Below are 24878 nucleotides of genomic sequence, written 5' to 3' on the forward strand. Positions count from 1 at the left end.
TATTGACAAAAATACAAACTTTTTGTAAAAATAGCTGCCATTTCAAGAAAAATCAATATTTTAAAAAATCTCTACGTACGTCTCTAGTCTTTAATATACAAATAATGAAAATTCTTTGTATTTTGTTCAAGAGTAAACCATGTGCTTAGAATCCTGTACAATTTGAAAAAACAGAAAAAATGGATTCTGCAAGTAGGCCAAGTTGCGCCGCTATTTTGTGCACAAAAAATAAAAAAATATTTTTTTGATTTTTTATATACGTACAACAATGTCCTCTAAACAGCTTTTAAATAAGGTTATCTATTTACCCACAAAAAATCCCAAACTTAGATATCATTTTAAGGCCTCAGGAGTGATAAAACCCCTTAAGTTTGCAAATAATAAATAATTAATAGACAAATAACAAATTACCTTATGGTTGCTCCGCCGTCACTCGACGCCATCGCCTCCTCAGACCTCCTCCTCCTCTCCTTTATTCGTTACAATTTCTTCATGGCACTTGCATACTCACTCGCGAGAATATGATTAATTACGATCGCGCGCGTATTAGAATTATGAAAGTAAAATAATCACGCGACACTTTTCGCGGCACTAAAATATACGATTGATATATAGAATCAAATAGACGATTATATCAGGTACGACGATTCGATCCGTTTGAATGTTCGAAAATACACCTCGACATTCAACGTAGTACGTTTCAAACGCATATGTTCTCTGAAAAGAAAAAAAATACGTATCATTATAATAATTCTTCTTCTATTCTATTTTAAATTAATAAGTCGCGCGAAATATATTATCCATTTCGATAGGTACATAACTGTTGCCGCTGATACGCTTACAAATCATAAATGTCGCGGGAGTTAATTAGTAGCCTGGGTCAATAATTGTTAACGGGAAACGATCGTATCTCAAAGGATAATGCGACGATACATGGAGCAGCTCGCACGGCCGGCCGTTTGTCGGCTCGAGTCTCGGTGCGAATGATAGCGCATCCTAATTTAACCCCACCTTACGAAGTCAACAGCGCGCGAACACCAAATAATACCAATAACGAACACCAATAACGAACCGTGTGTTAGCCAATTTGCCCCGTCACGAAACATTTAATACGTTACAAAATGACTCGCGCGAGTGAATATTCGTTAATCAGGTAGAATAAGTTTAATATCCCACAGCACTTGTCGCTGTCTTAGAAAGTAATACACGCGGAACTTACGTACGCAGTTGCCCGCAAGTTTATCACTCCGCTATGAATTAAGTATCATATTTAACATTACGTTATTTTATGGAATGAATATAGGGACTAATCAAGTGCGTAAGCTAATGTTAATCGTTCGCACAAAATAAGTTTAAGTATCTTACGGTATTTAATTGTCATCATCGAATCTCGAGAGATTAATATACGCGGAGCGACTTATACAGTTGCCGCCCGTTCGTCGCGATAATAACAATTAATACGTGGTATACGTGTAACGCGCGTCAAACGCAATCAAAGCGAATACCATACCTATATTGTCGCATGCCTTATTACGTTGATATGAAATATTTAACGTATTAGAAAAGCGTAACGCCGAATATTCTGTTCCATGTATTTCAGATCAATTTTGATGAATAAACTATTATCACGTTAGACGATAAATTTAGTGTATTTATTAAAAAAATAAAATTTGACTTTGTTTTGATAGACAACGGCTATTGCGTATATCGCAAAAAAAAAAAAGAAAAACGTCAAACAATGCTGTGTGCCAGCCAATATTTCCGTCGCCAAATGCTGAATATTTAGCGCTACAAAATAGAAACTGAATACTGTTTCTTGCGTTTGAAATTAATTTCGATGCAAATAGCGTATTAAATCTAAATTAATTTATTTAAAGAATAAAATTTTTCTTTGTTTTACATGAAAGAATAATTATGTAGATTAATCTAATATTACTCCTTTAAAATTTTGTCATTCCGCGGGGAATAAAATTGTTATGATTTTAATAAATCAGGAAAGTGAAATTAAATCACGGCGAAAATAGTTCATTTTTTTATTTAACTTATTAAAATCATACAATTTTTTATTTCTCTCAAAGGCGCGAGAAAATTAAAAAAGGAGATAATAAATTAATTAAAATGAAAATAAAAATAAACTATAGTCTTTAAATTTAGATTTAATGTTATATTTAATAATTCCTTTTGAGATAATAATTATTTTATATAATAATTATTCATATTTTATAAAAAATATAATGTACGTAATATCTACAAAAATTAATATCACTTGAGTTGTGAAAATCAATAACAGATGACAGATTGGTACACATGTAAATGCAATTTATTTTGAAAATGCAATTTCTATACGGTATTGACTAACTTTAAATATTGTACAACTTATATAACTGGAAAATTATTTCCGCATAAAAATGCTCTTTTTCTCTCTTTCAATCAACAATCAAATAAAGAATAATATTATATTTTTGCGAAATGTATATTATTAAAATTATTAAATTCATCATCTCGAATTGCAATTTCCAATGCGTGAAAATTCAGCAACAAAATTAAATGCATTATAAATCAGCTTAATTTTTTTATTAAAATAATTTTTTCAATATTTATATTTGTTCAGTTAGACTTATACCTCATCTATTTAAATAAAAAATATCGTTTTTTCTCGCGTAACGCAATCCAATTAAACCGCGAGATTTAAACCCGCGAACGATCACCATAACGAACGACGAATGTGGCAAATCACGAAAGGCTCCCGGTTATTCGTGAATTTTAACCCATTTTCATCAGCTGCGTTACGTCGGCGCGTCACCATTCACCTTCCTCTCCTTTTTTTCTTTCATTTTTCACGCGATATTCCTCGCTGTCGATCGCCGGAACTCGTCGGGACGTCAGAAGGACGCTCGTCATTCTCGAAAAGTAATTGCGCCGGGGAAATGCTAAAGCGTGAAAATTGCATGTTTTACCGCCCCTCACATCCTTCCTCTTCCCGTCTGCGTTTCACGCGGGCGCATATTTGCCGCTTTGCGCGGACGCGTGTAACGTTTACGCGCGTATCTCCGCGTCGGACACGCGTGCTAAAACTGCCGAGCGTGACGCGGCTGCGGGATGAGCATGGACGAGCGCGCAGAAGTATGGACCGCGCGATGGGATATGCGGTATGGCCACGCGAGGAGATAAAAGCGGATAACGTATATTCAGAGGGATCACCGCGACGGCGGGATACCGGCGCCGATGAATAATACCGGATGTATTCCTCGATATAGCGCCGCCGTTTTCGATACAACGACGAATCGCCGTTGTGTGACGATCAGGTGGGAAAAAGAGAACCTAACGTGAAATGCATCTGACTTTATAGCGCGCGAATAAGTTTTTCTATTTTGTAAAATCTCCTGTCATTGTCAAGGAAGATAATAGTACGACTTTAGAGCGATCTTTTCACTGCATTTTAAATTTGGTTTGATAATTTTCATTTTCAGCGATAAAATGGATTTACTTTTTTCTTTGAGTTCCTATAGTTCTTAATTTCCCGGTTGCAATATTAAATGATTCAATTGATGTACGATATCTTTCAAATATCTCTTATTTAAAATTTGAAATGTAACGTAAAAAAATGTGAAATGTAACGTCAAATTTTATAAGAATCATTGTGCTTGTAATAATTTCGAATATTCGGCAAAACGGCGCAATGGTGAGACATTGTTATTCAGTTTCTCGAATTGCAACCGGCAATTCCGGCAGATTCTCGCCGCGCAGAAGCATTGAGGTTGCCGAGAGAGATGCTGGCTGCGATCGGAAAAGCCGGGACCGCGTGCGTTATACGCGAGTAGATTTCCACTAGCGGTCGCAGAAACGAGCCCCGTCCCGCTCGCCTCGCTCGTTTAACCCAGGGGAAGCGCTCGGTGTCCTCGCTAATAGGATTAGCCGGATTCGCGAAGTTTCCTGCCGGAAACGGAATGACCGCGGTGGATGTAAACGCCGGCGAAATTTGCGGCGGATTTCTGGAGCCGCGCCTGTTCGTCGCTCGAGAAACCGGATATTTCGATTCGCTCCCACTCGTAAAGGCGACGCTGGACGTCGCCGTGGACGCTCGTTAAACGGACACAGCGATTCCGCTCGCGACATTCCGTACGAGCACAGTATACGGTCTTGTGTAGTACACTCGATTTCTAATTTTGGTGACAGATTCGTCGACGTGAATTTGGAATCAATTTTTCTCGAATCGAAAGTATGCAAGAACAGGCATTAAGCTGATTCCAAGATAGACATGCCGAGAAACACGAATACATTCGCCGGAATGCACCGAAATATCATAATCTAAGTACGACTTTGCTGTTCAAAATTTTGTTGGAATTGTTAACAGTCGACCTTCCGACGAAAAGTGAAGGTGGAATGTAATTCCGACTTCGACCTTCGCGGGTTTTGGCGGCAGAATGCTGCGCGCGAGGGGAGTTGGCGCCAAAACTATCCGACGCAGGGTTCGTAACAATCGTCGGTACCCACCGACTGTCTCTGTAATGCGACCACTTACGAACGTGCAGCCGGCAGCTATGCAGTTTAATACTTGCGAGTGTTTCTTGCAGCGGCGGCATACCGCGCATACTGCGCTCCTTTCCCTTCCCACAGCCTTCTCTCTTTCTCCCCCGCGGGAGGCGGAAACGGGGTTATTCCATTTCGCCAGAATAAACCGACGAAAGGTGGAATTTTCTTGCGGTAACCGCGAATCGACTTACACGCAGTTGGAGTAAGAATATGGTTTAGCTGTGCATATAAAGGAGAGAAGAACAATGTTTAATTCGCTTTCTTGCCGGCGCATCCTGATTCACCGCGATGCGTGGAATTATTGTGACTTTTGCGAGTTAAAGGCTTCTGTGGAAAGGGGAACGAATTTCAAGAATTTTTAGTAGGAGCACTTAAAAAATTTCCGTATCTTAGGAGTGTTACATAAATAGGCATTCCTTATATACGATAGAAAAATATTGTGCAGAACGTAAAAATTATTAAAACGTTTAGTCCTGACCTTAATCTTCGTATTTGCTCGAGTTTGTCGTTTTTATCGGCATAAATTCTCAAACAAGGTAAGAAATCAAGAAAAGAGAGAAGGGCAACAGAGGAGCGGCGATTGCGGCAAGGAGTGGTTTCTTTACGCGCGACACGGTCTAATTATCGGTATGACCCTGGCTAGGGTATTCGATCGAATGTGGGAATGGTCGGCCAAATGCGGACTGACAAAGACGACGTTCGGATCTTGAGGCGCAAGTACCCGCGGAAGAGAAGTCCGTGCAAACTCTAGCAGACAGCTTCCCAAACTTCACCGGAACACACGTGCATGTGTGTAACGGTGTAATCTTTCACCAACATATCCCGTGAAGTATAGCATAGTCCAAAAAAGATACCATATCCTATTCTGTGTAGCATATTCGCATAATTCGCGAATTACTGTGTGTAATTAAAGCCGACGTAATTTATATACTGCAATCCAGTGTAATCTACTTGTATTATCACGAATTTCATCAGCAAGTGGTGAATTCATCGTAAACTTTTATGATTACAGGCAACTCTTTAAAGTAAATTTAGCACCAAACATCCACACCAAACAACCACTTTATTCTATAATTTTATTTTTAAAATTTTTCTATAAAAAATTTCGAATTTTTTTAATTAAACGATAATGTTTTTCATTTATTGTTAAAATGAGACGAAACATGATGCAAGAATCAGGGAAAACATTTCGGCTGAGCGTCATTGCTACATTTATCTGCAATTTACGTTAACGTTGTCGTAACGCTGACATTAAGTTGGCTTTTACAGCGAATACCGCGCTCCGTCGGCCACCGTCATTGAACAGCGCTGTACGTACGGACGGTTTCAACTCGCTCGAGTGGCCGTTATATGGGGTTCTAAGCATTCTGATTCTGCTGACCGTTGCAATCCTCCGCCTCCATCCCTGTTCCGCGCCCTGGTACGAGACCCACCCCATCGAAGCTACGTGGCTCGCCTTTAAACCACCCCATTCTCGCGCTCGTTCGTTCCGCGACTCTTCCTCGCGCTTACTCTCATTTAGCGACTTCCCAACCTTTCCCGTGCGATTCCGATCTCTCTCGCTTGCTTTCTTCATCCAACCACGCGCGGATCTCGTTAGCGGTGCCTTCGATTTCACTACGTATCCGTACCGCTTCGGTCATCCCGCCCGTGCGGCCGTGAGAGGGAACGTGTACGGAATGACCCTCTGCGAATGGCAAAGTCGACTGGCTGTGCTACCGAGTTGAAGAATCGGAACATTAGCGAGTGAAAATTATGTGGAAATTATAAGTAATAATTCATAGTAGTATAATCATACGAAATTATATATATCAAACTTGTATTTGATATAATATATATTAAGTAGAAGCCATAGGACTCTTCAGAAAGTATGTGATTGAAAATTCTTTATCCAACAACTCCTAAGTACATTATTAAGCAAATATATTTATCGATTTTAATATAATGTCTTTCCTTTAGATCGCAAACAAAGCTCCAGTATACGTTAAGTTTACTGTTGAAACATTTGTATTTATACGTTTACTTACTTCTTTTCTACTACGTTTTATTTATTAAGCATCTCTTATTTGTTCGACGATCGACGATAAAACTTGACTTTTAGTTATTTGTTGCCTCGGAGAAATGCGACGCAATAAAGAGTTAAATATCCGGTAGTCCATTGCCGTTTAATTTTCCAGAATTGCCAAGAACGCGAATATCGCGGTAGCGCGAATACGATTCAAAGATTACGCGATCAAGAGAGAAAGAACATGCTTGCAGTTATATACACATATATATAGAAAGAGAAGGGGGGAGAGACAGAGAGAAGGAGAGAGAGGATGTTAATATTTGTAGAAAATAATATCGTTCACAAACTGCGAACAAACGATGCTTGGTAAACATGCCCGGAATTTTAAGCGAAAATCTTCTTGCTACCGCGGTTAAGGGAGAATGTAAATCCGGCGTAGTCGAGCTCGCGGATTATAATTTTCATTCCACGGCACGCGAACAGGAATTTGTACGGGGCGATAGTCAAACTTACGTAAGAATTGCATCGACCAATTACCCTCCCCATCTCAACCTGTTCCTCCACCTACTTCCATGCGCCGGCCGTCTTCGGGATAAATTTTTATGGCACTGAAAGTTTCCTCTCGGCGATTCTCGATTAAAACGCTCCGCTAAACAATTTCGCCATTACTGAGATACGCCAATCGCCGAGTTGAGAGAAGGAACTGTAGGGAACTTTTTTTTTAAATGCTTGATACGTGACTGAATGAAAATCTAGCGCTGAAGTTTCAAGATTTTTAGGTGCTTTCACGCGTAATTACATTTGTTGCTATATAAACACACATTTAGATGAAATTTGTTTTAAAGGATTTTTTTATTTTCAAACTGAAATTGATATAAATGAGATATAAGAGAGACTATGAGAGAGATAATAAAATGCATTAGAAGATATGTTTTAACTACCTTGAGTATATTTCTCTACCAAATAGAGCTCTAGTATTTCAAACTTTTTACGCGACATGAATCTAGATAGGAAACAGAAAAATTATGATAAAAAGGTATATACAATTTCTGAATTTATGTAAAATATTTTTTAAAAAAAGATCCTTGTTCAGTTTCAGATTTTATTATTGAGAACGTACGTATAAATTTGCTCTTATTTTCTTTTTATTTTATTCTATATATAAATTCTCATATTCATTTTGTTGAGAAAATGTGAAAACATAAAGTCTAATTTATAACGTAGCTTCTATTAAACTCGAAATAGAAAGTTTCAGAACGGAAAGCAAAGTGTATTTCTCGTAAATTTCTTAGTGTAAAGCAAAGTCATTTTCTTCTTCTAAATAAAAAAAAATATCTGTTATATACGTCTCTACTGTATATATCAAGAAAAACTAATGGAAAATAAGTATTTGTATTTATTATTGAATTTACTCTCTTTCTCTGTAATTTATCTCTTTACTTCTTTACGTAAGAAACTTTATGTAAGTCTGTACTGAAAACGGAATCTTTTCTATTATCATTGTTGTCGCTGCCAAAATGCAGACAGATCCGGCGAAAGAGTTGATCGTTTCAGCTTCGAGCAGTTACATCGACGGAAGTGGCCGAAGAGGATTGGCTCGTTGCGCCAAGGGAAAAGAAAAAAAAAAGGTTACACCGGGAAGGAACGAGCAAAAGACGAAGAATGGGTACCAGAAGTCGGTGAAAACTCGTAGAACCGTCCCGATGGGATACGCCAAGTCGTATATAGGGTGTCTCGAATTCTCATATAATGTTCGTTTTGATAAAAGTAGATATTGAAATATAAAAATTTTTAACTAAAAATTTTACGTATTTAATTCGGAAAAAAATTTATTATATTATATATTATTATAATTATTTATTATTTTCACTATCGCTTTTATTATCTTTATTATTAGCTCTGTAAGGAAAATTAATATAGAATTAATTAGAATTAATTTCATAGAGTCTTTAATTATTGATTCAAACTTATTGAGTTGGATCATCATAGAAATGATGATAAGAAATATTTTTGTACGATTTTAAATTGAGATATACACCTTATATAGACGGAACAGGAGAGAAAAATAATTTGCTCTCGTTTCCAATATCACTGTCTTTGATGCATTGGAGCGTTTCAGAATAGTGCTTATTTCACTCGATCTCGCAAAAGGAAAGTGAAACAATTTTATATGTATCGTGTCGCGTGTCGCCAAACACCTTTTGACTTTATCATTTTCCCTTCGTGCATGAAATCGCAAAAGTTGTAGATACATTTATCCGTACAAGCTTAGTCAATACTGGGATTCTGATATAATCTTAAATATCTAAAGAGTTTTAAAATCTTCAAGAATAAAAAGCGGAAACTGATTAAGTAATGTAATTAAAATTCACGCGGTTATTTAAGAATAAAATTAGAAACCAAAGAGTTTCTTTAAAAAGAAAATAAGAAGCAATGGACGAAATTTTACGTGATTATTTAAGCATCGTCTGTTAGCTATAAATGAAAATCTGATAAAGATCTTCCTGTGCCAGACTCTCGAGACAGTTCGAGTTCTGCTTGAAATCGTCGATTTAATCTCGTACAGTTAGATTTTTGTCGCCTAACCGTAAGTGATAGCGCGATCCCGGAAACAGCACGCAGTGAGAGAGTCAGCCATCCCGAGCCGAAATCGAATTCCATCAAGTTGAAGAAGTATATATCGGCGACGAAGAACCAACTCGAAACTTCTGCAAAGTCTCCCCTTGTCTCTCACTCCTTCCATTCGAGTCCCGCAATTGTCGCGGAACTCATCCCACTCATAAAGTTTCCCGGCCGCGACTTTGCCGTCGCGCTGCGAAAAATATCAGCGGGGATTAGTTAACACCGTTGCAACAATTCTGACCGCAACAAGTAGTTAGCACGACACACTTTATTACGGAGTTACATACGTAGCTCAGAAAATATTAGTTAAGATCTACGCGATGTTCTTTTATTATTGTTGTCCCGGTTATAAAACTTCGCTTCTTAAAATATTCTGAATGTAAAAGATATGGGAGAGTTACAAATACTTTATATTTGATATTTTAGTAAAGATATAATTTTTCTTGCATTTTATATTTATTTTTTATTATAAAAAATTATAGAAAAAAAATATACATAGAGAGAAATGTTAAAATTGTTTATGTGTCTAAAACTTTATTCTCAAACCCTGCTGTTTGACTAGTTCTCTTTAAACACAAATGCATATAGAAATAATTCTCATAATTTTCATAAGTATAATGTTCGAAGTTATGCAATACTTATCTGAAAATTTCGAGAAAATTAAGATTGATTTATGATTGATTTTAAGATTTTTTAAATTGCGATATTGAATAAACGCTAATTATGTTATCGATTGTAATTGTTTATGTAATTGTAACAAAAACACATATCACGAAAACTGGCAATTTTTCGCCGTTTATGAAAATGTCACATGGTTATCTCGAAGAAGTAGCCAAAGCCTTGAACAAATCGAAGTCCGTGGGTTAACGCACGCGAGAGAAGTGACCTCCGAAACTTTCGACCCTCCCACGGATTTTATCCCCCAGAAATCTCTTATTCCTCGCCTCGCCTCGCATCGCATCGCAAAAACTCTCGGCACGGAGGATGTCAAGTGCAGAGGTGGTGTCCTAGCTGCAATGCATGTGCAAGAGAGAGAGAAGAGGGGGGGGGGAGAAGAAAAAGACGAAAAAAGAAAGGAAAGAAGGAAGGGCAACGATAAAGACAACGGAAGTTTCCTTAAGTGGGTAGCGGTCTGCGGTAAAAAGCTGTATTGTAAAATTGAAAGTAAGCAACGTGAAAACTTTTTCGCAGATGGCAAATCCCGAACTCGGCTGCCAACCAGAGTACTTTTGCGCAACAATAAATAAAGATTAGCATTTAACATCAATGAAGAAAGTAATTTACCCTCATTCTGTAAGGTGTAGAACATAATGTAGCAGCAAATGATTTTTATAGGTTTCATACAATATGACGGAGTCGCGGAGTGTTTTCGTGCACTCTATTTACGTTCCAATATTTTTCTATATATTTTACTCGTACGAGGATTACCCGAAATGTTTTATTGCCACAGCCTGAAAGCAAACCGGTGTTTTTCATTTTGCAGTATATCGAGCAATTTATTATCATTTGTTATTTTTCAGTGTGATACATAGTTATACGCTTCATTCGTTGCAAAAGCAATAAAAAAAAAAACAAAATTTTCTTAATAATTGTATAGTCGTGTGCCTACATTTCTTCTTGCAATAAATTTATTCTTAAAAGAAAACACATTTTTTCCCTTTCTTACAATCTGTACTATGCAATTATACTTGCACAAGTTTGAAAGAAATTTATTTGTCCTTACCATCAAGCACGCATTTACTCGCGCATTCTTATTCCAACGAGATTATTCAGGATAATATACCGATTTTTCTGTTTACGCGGAAGCCTCTCACGATTTGCGTCCATATGCAGGGCATTGAACGCACGGAATTGTTGCACAACCGCGGAAATTTGTAATGCACGGTTAATATGCTGCTGACACGTATCCATCGACATCGTCAACCAGCCAGTCCCGCGGGACGAGCGCGTGCAAAGGTGAACCCCTCGGTAAACCTCGCAAACGTGCTTCCCTCCCGTGGTTGTCTAAGCACTACTCCCTCACGAGCGATCGTCGTTACGCGGATATACATACATACACGTGTATCATCAACGCGCACGCAATCGAAGGCACCGTCGAACGCAATGGACGGTAAATGGAGCGCTCGTGTACTCGAGACAGTGTCGAAATTCCATCTTCCCCTATCGTCTGCGACAACACGACGGCGCAAATCCTCTATACCCTTCCTGCGATAGCCCCGAGGCGGTCTTGCTCGACACTACTTCGCTACCTAGAAAAATGTCAATTTTCGAACGTGACAGTTTTCCGATTTACTAGCGGGGTGGCCCGGCGCGCTAAACGGTTTCCGCGGGGCGGAAATCGAGTGCTCGCGCGACACCTCGTTCCGTCTCGCGGATGGACGAACTCGGACGGCCTCGGTGTGAACTGTCGCGCAGGGGACAGTTGGTCTTGCCTCTTTGAAGATGAAAGATCGCGGCCATTTATGGTACAGTAAAAGATAAGATCTCGACGTCGTGTTTTCTCCGAACAATGGAGTAAGTTTCTAGCGCGCGGTGAGACACTCAATTTATAATGTTTATATAGCAACTGTTGTAATATATAAGCATTTTCGTATAGATATTATCGGAAACAGTATTGTAAGATATGAGAAGTTATAATTACACAATTTCGTTTGCACTTTGCTCATATTCCAACACTTCACTTCGACAGATAATTATTTTTTTCACATTATATTCCTAATATATATACTTTAGTAACATCATATTTAAAAAGTGTGAAGATCCGATCTCCTAAATTCGTTTTCCCCTCGGAATATTTCTATATTATATCTTTTCTTAAAAATAATTTTTTTCAATTTTTTATTCAAACTAAAGCTTGCATAGCTATCTCGTTTTGAATAGGGAGAAATGTGTGAGTATAAGTGAGCAGAAGGGTACTTAAATGTTGAGTGCCTCGGATACACGTTCACTTAATTACACCACTATTCCTTAATATCATTCTGTAATTCTGTAATTCTGTAATTCTGGCTCTCGTGCACACAGCAACCCGACGAGAATGTACACATCTACTTCTATCAGCATATGCTATTGTTTCGTTGGAAGAACTATGTAATATTATTTTTAAATATTATTTAGTTGACAGATATGAAAGAAATTTGTTCGTCGTGTTTGACCGATTACAATTAAATGTAGATTTTTAATTTTAAATTTTATTGATTTTGTTAATTTTATTCGCACGATAAATATCTAACAAAATTTTTTTTTTAATTTTAAAAATAACATTTTACCTCAAACTTAACACATTTATAATTATGCGAGATTTATGAGATTAATTATTGATCATGTGGTCGCGCTTGTGTATTGTACATTATATTCTGACCAGAGATTTATTTACTTCCTGCGGCGCGACGGGATGAGACGTGATTTATTTTCGCTCGTGTTACGCGACGTGTATTTCCCATCGGATAAGTTCTCTCGCAATCTTTAAGCGGCGGGCACGGAATCACTTTTTCACACTTATTGCCTTATCGAACTTCGAATGCCCTTGGCTGAGGAATGCAAATCAGCGGAGCTTAACTTAGATGAATCCTGTCGTCCAAGGAAAAGAGGTGTATAGAGAGAGATGGGAGGTGGGGGAGGAGAGAGGGAGGGACGCGAGATGGAGTGCAGATCGTGGGAGAGAGTCAGAAGTTTCGGATTACCAAGTGCAACGCCTCCTCCTTAGAATCCAAATGTCGTGGACGGGTTAGTTTGACTTTCAATGGATTGCCAATCGGTGCAAATGCGGCGCGCCGTTGGAATACGACGATGGCACGCGCGCGGCTCGATATCCGGATACAAAATACGGCCGTGGCGTTAGCTGCCGTCTAATTGGATCAATTTTCTGATAAATTGCAAACGTCGTTCATTAAAATGATTCGCTTACGTAATCGTGAATGCTCGAACAACGAAGCCTCATGCATTAAACTGTCGATATAAATATATAAAATCTGTCAGTCGCGAGGTATATTAATAGAGATCGATTTTATTTCTGCGAGTAGATATATTCATATATATTATATCTTTTATTTTTTATCCATTATTATCAATTGTTATTTTAATCAAATCAATCATAAATTTCGCACTCTATTATCAATTTAATCCTTTAGCAATTATTTGATTTTTTAAGAAGAAAGAATTGTACTTCGGGTGAAAAACGTAAATTGAAACAAGAGTTAAAAAGTTGAGAAATCTCGCGATTTTAATTCGCATATATGCTGTTATTAAGGAAGAAAGCGGCACGCGAGGAGTCGTATATTTATGACTACATAGCAATCACCGCGACGTATGTCCGTCCATCCTGCGGGATATCTCGGTACGATTTTCCGTCGGGATACGAGAAGAGGAGTTTGAAGGTTCCTCTCGGTTTTCCCGGCCCCCGACAGGCTACGTCCTGCATCACAATACTTCTCCAATTTCCTGAGCAGAAGTTACGGGACACGTTCCATCATGACGTCACGGGAACAAAGCTCTTTCTCTCTCCACCCCCGCCCGTCCTGCTCGCTTTTCGCTCCCGCAAGACCGTTCTCCTTGTATAGCTGGTTGCTCCTTACACCCAGGCAGAACGAGAAGGCGGTGGTGGGGATAAATAACCATTCGGGGTAAACTAAGTTTGCGCGCGCCGCGCTGCGACGAGAGGGACGTCTAAAGATCGCAAACGGCGACGGCGACTTTCGTTCGACGCCGTTCGATCGTTAGCAGTGGAAACTCGATTCGTCTTGCTTTCAGTGCGTCTGCCAAGTTCCCGCCACGATGGGTTCGAATATGCAAAAATAATGGGCAAGCCCGCGGCTCATTTTGTTTTCGTTACGGCGCGGCGCGAGGAACTTGCCGCGTTATCGAAAGCAAAGTGAGAAACTTTATGTGTTTGTGCGCGCTCATCGCGAGACGAAAGGGGAAACCCTCTTGCTTACATTTTGAGAAACGCGACATGTCAGTCTAATAATTTTGTTAGTGGTTGTGCAAGTTCATATGGATTATAATTTTCTATATAAATAGAACCTTAGATAAATCAAAGATATTAATAAAAAAAAATTAGAACATAAAGATAAAAATGAACGATTATTTTTTTAATTTTTTTGTAACTATCGCTAGGTTGAATTCGAAAGATGCATTTATAAATGATTGTGTGACAATTTACGACGTTCTGAAACGTAATTCCTTTACTTCGCATGTAATAATCCAATCTAACTGTGTATCTCGCACTCGGAAAATTCTTAGGAATCGTTATAGAAGCACGAAACAGAAGAGTGCCCGTATCTAGCGGTAGCCAATTTAATTGTAACTCCTTCGCAGGCTATCCCACCGAGTTTCTTAACGAAGATTCACTTATATGCAGTAAAAGTGCAATCAGCCCGATCACTAATGCGCCCTCACGGCCGATGCGCGGCAGTTATGTGTCGTCTAAATGGAATTTGCAATTATCTACCTCAGGCAGCTAGGATCCCGGGCCTGGCCGTCAAGGTTCTTGATACCAGGCCGGGACGGCCCTTTGGTTTGGCCGGTTCAACCTAGGAAAACCGCTCGTAAGATGCTTGTGGTTACGTCGCTGATAAAGGAATGGACGGACGAGGTAGGGATGGAAAGGCATGCGGTCGAGGGATGTTACTGAAGCAAGTTTTTAAAAGCAGTCGCCGTATCGTTGTCGTGAAAATACCGACTTTTCATGTATTGTATATATAATATGTATAGTAAAAGAGATTTTTATTATCTATCCATTTTAAACGTCTTCCAAATCTCAATCTCACAGTGAAATCTTGTAAATAATATTTTGTCACATATATTCGCGTGACAAAATACATAGCTGTGCTACCTTTAAATATATACCCCTGATATAGAAGATCATTACAAGAGGATTAAGACCACTAGAGGCAGCAGGTCGCTTAATGAAGCTACGCGGCGCCTTTGCCGTCGTCGTCGCACGGCGAATGCGGCTGCACGCATTTGCGAGCAGCACACAAATTTATTAATATTAGAATAGCGACGAGGGGGACGCGTTGTATCGCGTGTACAGTTTCGTAATAAGGACGGGACTGCCGCTCGAGGAGTCTCGAAGCGGGATGAGAGCGACGGGGGAGGAACGTCGGCGGCGATGAGAGGGAGGCTAACTGCCGGGCGTGGACTATGCGCGCCACGTGTAATTAGCAATGTTCCGGGGTGTAGGGAGTGTAGGGACTCGACTTTAATGGAGCGCGTCGCATTAACCCCGGCATTTGCACGTCAGGCACGAAGATCGAGTGGGAGTCGCGCGCACGCGGGGCATACCTCTCCTTCTTCGAATCGGCAACGAACGGATCCGGGAAATCTCTCGTCGGCCATTGCGCGAGAAGTCACTCCACGAGATCGTCGTTGAGCGAGAACAAGGGATTTATCGAAAAATGTCGAGACAAACCTCCCTGAATTAACGCGTGGAGCGCTAATGAGCGCCACATAGCAATCATCACTGATTAAAGCTATAGAATACCAATTTTTTAATCAATTTTGCGCCAATCCAAAACGTGTTCGAATTTATATTTAGAATTGTATGTATCGTTATGAAGTTTCAATAATAAATGTTTGAACAATAAACCCAACGGACTCTGAAATATTTAAAATCAAGTAAGGAAAAAAGAGACTTTCAAAAAGGGAAATTCAATCGTTTTAATAAGTATCCTTGTTACATGCAGTTAAACGTTTTGACAAATGCTCGAATCATTTCGTGAAGAAAGTGGCGACAATTAGGAACGTGTATCAAAATGGAAGTAAAATTTATAAGGGCCGCGGGTAAAAGATGCGGTAATAATTCCGCGGTTTTACGGAACACAAGCGGGATGCAAGAGAAAAAAGTAGAGACGGAAGAGAAGCGACAGACGCGGGTACGTGCACGTTACAGTGCATTCGGTTGCAGCGCTACAAAGTTATACGGTGTAAGAGCCGAGTTATATTACCTGGCCTGAGGGGTCTAACGCATTCAATTTGCGCAGGTGTTTCTCGCTACTTTCTCAATATTCGACGGCGTAGTGGGGCACGGCGCCGCCATTTCCCCGTGGCAGTAAACTCAGTTTTATTATTGATAGTCCGGCACTCGAGATACACCGTTTCTCCTTCCTCCTCGCGAAAACGGCATCCTCGCGCGCCCGCACAACGAGCGACCTGAGCTCAATGACTCGTTCGCGCGTAAGGCGGCACTGATACGCGTCCGAAAGCGTACCCTTCCCAAGCAAGGAAGAGTAGAAGCATACCCCAGATGCTTCTACTCTTCCTTCCTTATTTATTGGCAAACAAATGTCATTATTTCCCCCGTGTACTCGGGGATACTTTAAATTCCGAGCGGTACCTGCACTTTGTTCTATGTATGTCGCAAAATCCACAAATTTAAGATAAGTAATGCGTGGAAATGAGGGAAGCAAAATCGCGATCGTTGGTACATTATTGCATACATGTTTAAAAAATTCTTGAGAAAAATGTAACCTTGCACATGAAATATCGCTTGTGCATATTATTTCCCATGTCTCGCGTTTACATTTTCACCTTAGCACAATCGTACGTGATCTACAATTGTGATTTCATTTCTCCGAGAAGCACTGCTCCATCCTCAGAATGGTTAACAAAGGACGAAACAAAACACGGAACGCAATCCTTGTAAAGGCAATTAAAAAATATTACAAGAGACCCTTGCCTTGTGGAATTCGCAATGCCTCGCGATTCTCCAACCGGTTCTGCGCAAAATAAATATGCTAATTTCGGTCATAAAATTTCCGACGGCGAAATTCCGCTGAATTCATTTGCGGACTTTTCCGCGGTGAGTGTACGTTTCTGTACTTCCTCCCTCTCGCTGCGTCGCGAAGTGTGATATATTAGGACGCCTTTGCACAAAGAGCGAATTACGTTCGCACTTATACGACCATCCCTGTAGACGTTCCAGGCTGATCATAATCTTCACGATTACGGTGAATTAGCACTCGGCAAAACTGTATCTCAGCTAATAAAATGGTATTGCTCGAAATTTGGGAATCCATGAGAGAAGACCATGAGAGAACTTTGAAAACGCATTAAAAAATATGTGTGTTAGAAAATTTGATCAAAAATAAATTTTAATATTTTTGACAGATTTCCTTTTTAATTCGATAGAATAGAGACAGAGTCTAAAGCTCTTCCTTTGTGAACGGTTAAAATGTAAGGGACATTCGGCGATGATTCCTTAAACTATTCCGTATTCGATGCCATGCATTCGTGCATCTCGCTTACCGTAAATACGCATGGAAATTGTAGAAAGCGATTAAGTAGCATTCGAGAGACCGAGTTAGCTAACTCCATTAGCATTCAAGGGACATGCTTTGTGGCGTCTCCTAATTTAATAGCGCCCACAGTTTAGCTAGAAGCTACGACATTTCGATTGCCGCGATAGTTATGATAATAGCGCGAAAAGGGACCCGAGCGCGCACGATCGTGTGCACGTGTCGAATATATGATTGGTATTCAGTATCGATAAGCAGGTGGTGGTATATATCGTGTCGCGATATCAGTCGCGATTCATGTTGGCACAGGTGGTGGCAATATATAATAGGACAAACTGTATGATCAATAATCGCGTATTAAAATGTGAATATTGCACGCATATAAATTTCAATAACGTAATGTAACAATACGGAAGAATTAATGTGTAAATATACCGATTTTGCAATAATGAACAATATGGAAAAATATATCAATTTTGAGAGTAACGTCGCAACAGTTATTAAATATCTAAATAACTTATATATTGCGAAACGCTATACAGTATCCTATTCTTTAAATGTCCCGTATTTTCGTCTCACGGGAAGATAACGCATTTTGAATTTTCCACTTTCCGGCACCTCGTTCCTACCTGCGCATCTTCGGAGAAGATAAGCCCGGGGAAAAAAGTCACGTTCGCGCGGTTTATCCGATTTTCCTCTTTGTACCGCCGGCGTGTCACCGCCGATTCCTTGACAAAGGGAAGCGAGCAAGGGCACGAGGCAAAAAACCTGTCTCCTCCAACACTTTCCGGATACCACCAACACACTCTCGGCACGGCGGCTCGTCGTGCTTAAACGCTTCCGGTCGCCTCGCGCGCGCGATCGACGAAGGCTCGCCGAGCTCGGCAGATATTTTAATGGAAGTTCGAACTCGACTTAAGATATTTTGCCCGAGCGGTGTGCGAGGCCGCCGAAGTGTTCATAATGAGATGTTAATGGAGTAGCCGAGGAAAAAAAGTCTGTCACTCGTCACGTCACGGTATCGACAGGTCTCTCCCACCTCGGGATCCCTTCGGACTACTCCCTTCGTCTCCGCCCTCTCGACGCTTCTTGGGTTCGACTTCTTCTTTACGCCGTGGAACGGCAGGCATTTTCACCCACCCGCGTGTCCTTCGATCAAAAGGGGGAAGGCGAAGGGGGAAGCCTATAATCCATTTTGTCTACCGCAGACTTCGCAAATGAACTTCGCTTAAAAACCCTTTCTAGGACCGGCTAACCGGGGTCGATCGACAAGTAATCCCGCATCGGAGACGAAATCCCGTCGGCGAACTTATATACAGCGAGGCGACGGGAAAGGGGATGGTCGCGTGGACTAATATTTTTTGATCTTAATAAGGATAGATGACAGCCGCTAAGAGTACGAAGTCCCTCGTCATTTTTCAGCAATTATCGGCTCTGTTCGTCGCTTCGGCTACCGCCACGGGACGTTTTATATCTAACGATAATGATCTACGAGAAAGCGACACGAGCGGTAACGAGCAAGTTGCCGGTGTTCATTAATTCCGCGATTAAGCCTTTCGCGGTGGAGTCACATCTTCCGAGAGAAACTAGTCGTCAAGTTTATTTCAGCTAAATTTTACAGACAGATATCAAGACTGTTCTTAGCATAAATATGTACATAACGAATAATGACTTTAAGGTCATTTAAAATTAGGATCCGTTAAATCGGATCATCTGCGAGCGTTGGTCAAATCGATTTTCAGGCCTTAAAATAGACGTGAGCTATTGATTTAAAATAGAAATGCCGACTTGCCGACGGTGCTTTCTATAAGTGACGCCGTGGAAAGAGAACCCGCGATGTATCGCTCTGTGGTTGATATCGCCGAGGTCAAGGCGCGTCTTGTAAGATATTATTATACCTATACCTCTTGTCGGGACAAAGTTTTGGATACATTGAATTTGCACGATGGCCGCATCACCGAGACGTGAGAAATAACACAAATGGGACGCGGGGAAATATATTTGATGTGGACAGCGCGATACAAGTTTGGTAGTTGTGAGTATCTTCAGCGAATATTTGATAACCCGAGGGAGATGCGCCGTCTAACTTATAACTACGAAATAATACCAACGAGGGACGCGGCGGAAGCGCGCTATCATTTTGGGTTTTGCCCCAACTTTCTGTTTAATATGAATGTTTTTGTCAATCTTGCGCGCGCACGCAAAGGTCAATCGCACGAAAAATGGAAATGAAAGTCTAATATCCCAATATTGAAGTAAAACTCCGAAATGTGGAATATATATAATTTAAAATAATATAAAATACAATACGCATGTTCGGTTTTTCAGTTGGAATGCGGGATATTAAAATTGAAAATGTTTCAAATAATAAATGATAAAAATGTTCGCTTTAAATGACGTCATTTAATTTTATGCCCGAACTCGCGGGAGCTCGGGTACGTACCCTCGAATGCAGATCGATACATTTTACGGCTCGGCGATGTGGGAGCTATAAAATGTTTCTTCTGTTAACTCTCAAACGAGAGCGTTTTTCGCATCTCAAACCGCTGCTACTGAATTATACTTTGTTGACACGGAATGAAATATCGTATCGGATTATCGATCGCCGCGACCCTCCGTCGAATTGAATTAACCAGAAACGTGAACAAAATTAATCTAATGACAGCCACTGTTACAATTATTGACGCGTACAGGTATAGTTTACGTCAGCTCGATATCTCGATATGACTTTCGCGAGGCTTGCGCTACTGATCTACGACGCAACTCGTCAGCTGTGTCGTTCGTTAAAACGGAATTCCAAGCTCTTATTTCCGAACTTTTCATCGCGGGCACTTTTCGCAGAAGAGAGAAAACGTTCCCGTGCGGCGCGTCGGGGACGAGGGGTACGAGAAGAGGACGTCTCGTCGATTCGGCGCGAAGTCGTTTCTTCCTGACGAACTCGTAAAAGCTAAGACCGAGGGGCCGTAAACCCGTCTCGGGGGGAAGGTCGAACGGAGTCGCTGAATATTCACGAATTCCGCCGACTTACACGCCGGTACTACAGCGAGAGGTGGGCCCCTCGCGTGTGCTGCGCGCGTGCCTTACGTATTCCGTATCCGCGTATGTGGGGCCTCTCCCGACGCTTCTGTTGCGAGCGTAGCTCTGAACTTTGCAGAGCTCTCGGGGATACCAAGTCCAAGAGAAATAGCTAGTTTCGAATTTAATCGTTTCCTCATTCATATATTACCTTGCTTTCGCACCGTCTTAACGAACTCCTGCTTGGGCTACGGGGTTCGATTAATGCCCTGCCACTCGTTTGCGGTGCTAAGAAGCGAATAATGTTTCTGGGTAACGTATAGCGACAATATTGATGCGCGACGGATGAAAATAAATATCTAAGTGATTATTATTCAGGAAGACATTAAAATTTCCGTAAGTTTATATTTGGAAATTGGAAAGCTGTTTTATTTTGGGAGAAACTGCAATGTTCTGAAATTCAATCATTTTTGTGTAATTTATTTAACAGTAACCTGTAATAAAAAAAAATAATTGAAATAGAATATTTTTAATTTGAAAATCGAGAAACGCATAACATATTATATTTTTAAAAAACCGCTGATGCATTCAAGATTAAAGGAAGGATTCGTTGAAGGGATAAAAAAATTTCCTAACTAAATATATATTATAAACCAATATATATATATATATATATAATATATATAATATATAATATAAGTCTTTTCAGGATTCAACACTCTCTGAAATAAAAAATATCAAACAACGGATTTTTTTCCCTTAAAACGTGGGTATAAGGAAATTATGCAACACGTAGTAAAATTTAGATAATTAGAATTTCTGGGAAGCGTGATCTGCATATATCAGCTCGCTCGTCATTCACGCGCGCATCAAGATGGCACGTCCGACATTTATTCAAGGAACTGTTTTTCATCCTCTCCCGGACTCGTGCCGGTATCTATCTCGCATCCATTATCACACTCCTGCCCGGGCCGCACCAATTAATCACGAAAAGGAAATAAGATTTACCAACAGTCGTAGCTGAAAAATAATTATCTCGGCCGCATTATCGCGCACGCCAGCCTTTATCACAAACCGCCCTTTGCTTATCCTGCAATCTATGCACGTAACATCCCTGCGTATGCGCCGTTTATCGGCACGACATCCCTCTCTTTCAGTTCCTTTTAAAACGTGTCTTACATTTGCAATTGCAAAAGGATTAAATCGATAGAATAAAGAATTATATTAATTTAATTGTCGTCTAACTCTTGACTTTTGTTTTATTTTTTTTTGCATGGAAAAATGACGTATTAACTGCGATGGCACCTATTGAGAATAATTTTAAGAATTTTATTAATTCAACGATAGTATTAATGAAACAAATACGCTATACTCTTGTTTTAACAAAATGTTATGTTTTAGTAATACTGATATTGAATGAGCAAGATTATTTTCAATTAGACCATTGTTGGCTAACATTACTTGTTTTCGTGTATAAGAACATTTTTCGCGGAATATAAACCATCGATAAACGGCGAAAGACGCAAAACCAAAAACAATATCATACATCTCTCCATCGACGATTCGCGGTAGAGTGGGCAATGTATTATCATTCTGTTTTGCCAGTCGTGAACGAGGTCAGGCGGGTTGCAGGTCAGGACCATCGAGAGATAACGCGCGTGTGTACGATATATAAATGCAGAATGCAAATTACCGTTAACCCCATTGGTCACTTTTTGTGCGTTTCGTTTATGTGCAAGAGAGCCGAGCGAGAGCCTGCGGTCGTCGGCTCTCTTGCGCATTTCGAGGTTGGTATGGATTGGCTTCACGTCGCCGATAACGAACTGTAGCATCGCCAGCTCCGTGTTTCGCATTTTACCCGCTCGTCCCGTCTCGTCGCCGGCATGTCGCCGACGAGGACCCGCGTCCCTTTCTCCTGTTTGCTTTAAACTTGCAAGCGTCGATAATCGAGTTACGAGCTCGTTCATTGTTAACGTATTATTCTTCGCGCGCTGATGAAACGGAAACAAACGGACGACGAGCGGCACTCGGATGTTATAGTTCGATTAATGCGCGGCGTTAAATGGACGACGATCAACGAGAGCAGATGATTATAAAATGCGGAGAGGTGCAGCGATCTCGATATGTATTCACCCGTAGAGAAATGTAATTAACAGTGTTTGTTTATGAAGATAAAAAATGATTCTAAAAAACAAAATATAAAATTGTTACATTTTTGTAGTCATAAAATATTTCGTGGTATTTTTATGTGGAAAAAATGGTTTTGCTGGAGACGCATGTGAAAATAATTTTGTTGGATTATTAGAATAATTTTGTTGGAAACTCATAAATGGTGAGCATTGTTGTAAAATGTGATATTCTAATTCAGTTTGAATTTTCAATAAAATTATTTTAATGATACAAAATTATTTTTAAATCTATTAATCTATATCGAGCAAAATTTTTAAAACATCTAAAATCGTTCTTTCCATGATATATTGTATAACTCGTACCTACATACATAAATCGTATATATATATAAATTTTTAGCAACAATATGATTTTTTAACATTAAATGATCAAAGCGAAATTATTGTATAAAACATTTCGCTCTAACAAAATAAAATTGTATTTTGATTATTAAATTTTTATATGTACCAATAAATTAGAAATGACATTGCTGACGGCATTTGTATTTTAATGCGTTCTTAATCATCAAGTTATTAATATACGACTATACGGATCGATCGACACAATAGTATGGGCCCATGCTCTGATTATTTCATGGCGATCGAAAAATTTTCGGGCGGAACTGAATAACATTACTAACAGTTTATCGTCGGTTAACAGCCGCATGCATAATGAGCGGAAGTGAATCGCGGTGTACCGTGCGTATTACGCGGAACGTATGGCACGCGGGTTTTATAAAATCGGCCACTTCACGAGCGCTGTAACGCCGGTATATCGTGGCGTACGCGTAAGTCATAAAATAATAGACGACGGACACGCGTGATTAATTTCTCCCACGGCGACAGAAATCGTCTAAAGCGGAAATGCATTTAGGAGCAATTTATCGCCGAATATATACGTGACACGTACTTACATAAACGTGACAAACGCGCTATTTGCATTCCACCCGCTTTCGTTCCCGTAAATTCTGCCGGCGCCTGTGATAATTTATAAATCCGCGGAAATAACTTATTTTAACTGACGGCGCGCTCGTCAAAATTGTAACAGCAATGTAATTAAATTTATCGCGACGTTTATTACTTTGTAAATGTCGTAAATAGTACCGTAATAATACAGTTTTTGAAAATACTGAGTGATATTAGCCAAACTTCATTTTTAACATAAAAATGTATTATTACGCTTCCCAAAGAATAGAACTTTTAAAGAGAACTTTTAAAGAATAGAACTTCAAAATTGGCATGTAACATATTGGCATGTAACATATTGACATGTAACAGATCCCCTATCTAAATTTATGAAAATATAAATATCTTTTTTCATTTTTTTTAATTTTAAGCAAGCTGAAAACGCCAATTTAATTATATCAAAATGTAATTCGCTTGCGATAATAAATTATTCGAGATCTCTATTCACAGTTGAAGGATTCAGAATATACATACCTACACTGACCTATATATATGTCGCAAATTCGATCAGAGATCAAAATAAACCGTTAATATTGTCCGTAACATATTTCCCTATACATGTTCGTTTTGATGAACCGTTAAAAGAAATAAAAGTTTCGCTCATACTGTGATCAAATTATACAATTTTATCTACAATTATCTTAGTCATGTCTGGGAGAAAGAATCGGGGCAATTGCATAATCGAACGTAAACACGCCGTGTCCCAAATGTCAGAGTGCTTCTCATTCATGAAGACGAACGGCGAAATTAACGTTGCTCCGCTCTTAACAAAGTTGGCCAAGATACGATCGATGAACGTCACCAAGCGAAACGATACGCTCGACCGGAGAACGCGAGCACGACGAACCCGCTGCTCGATCTCGAGATGCAAAGCAGCTGCAACACGCCGAGCGTAGCCGAAAGTTCGTTCGCTGGAAACGGACGATAAAGCGGCGCGGCGTGGGCGACCGTTCGGTTCGCGCGGCAGCCGACGGGCAGCGATAATGCCGCCTGATCAAGTAAATGATCAAACCAACGTGATTGTTTCAGGCATGCTATGCGTCAGAGCACCGGAAACGGAGGTCCGCGCAGAAGATGACGGGGTTAAGTAGATAAAGGGCCGCCATCGACGACGGACGATTCCCTCGGCTTTTCTCATCGCAGTGCACAATGCTCTGCCACCGCGCTCTTGTCGTTCTCTTCGCTGTCAACGTGCCAATAGGTGAGTAACTTTAACTCTACAACCCCCTCTTCCCGCAAGAAGTTTTCTTTCAAAATGCGATTCGAACAGAATTTTCGAAAAAATTAATGCAAATGACATCTAGAATTTATCCTAAAAATGAGAAATGGTCT

General features: G+C 40.0%; 1 protein-coding gene across 1 annotated transcript in view; it reads left to right on the top strand.

The window, feature by feature from the left end:
- The window catches only part of LOC105449591 (neurotrimin-like), a 125751-nt gene that overhangs the window by 38102 nt on the left and 62771 nt on the right, over positions 1-24878 (top strand). The window contains exon 2 of the mRNA XM_011688871.1: positions 24576-24747. Within this exon, the coding sequence (XP_011687173.1) occupies positions 24696-24747 (52 nt within the window). The 5' untranslated portion in view covers positions 24576-24695. The remainder of the gene's footprint in view (positions 1-24575; positions 24748-24878) is intronic.

This window comes from Wasmannia auropunctata, unplaced genomic scaffold, assembly GCF_000956235.1.
Source record: "Wasmannia auropunctata unplaced genomic scaffold, wasmannia.A_1.0 LD336074.1, whole genome shotgun sequence".
Taxonomy (NCBI): domain Eukaryota; kingdom Metazoa; phylum Arthropoda; class Insecta; order Hymenoptera; family Formicidae; genus Wasmannia; species Wasmannia auropunctata.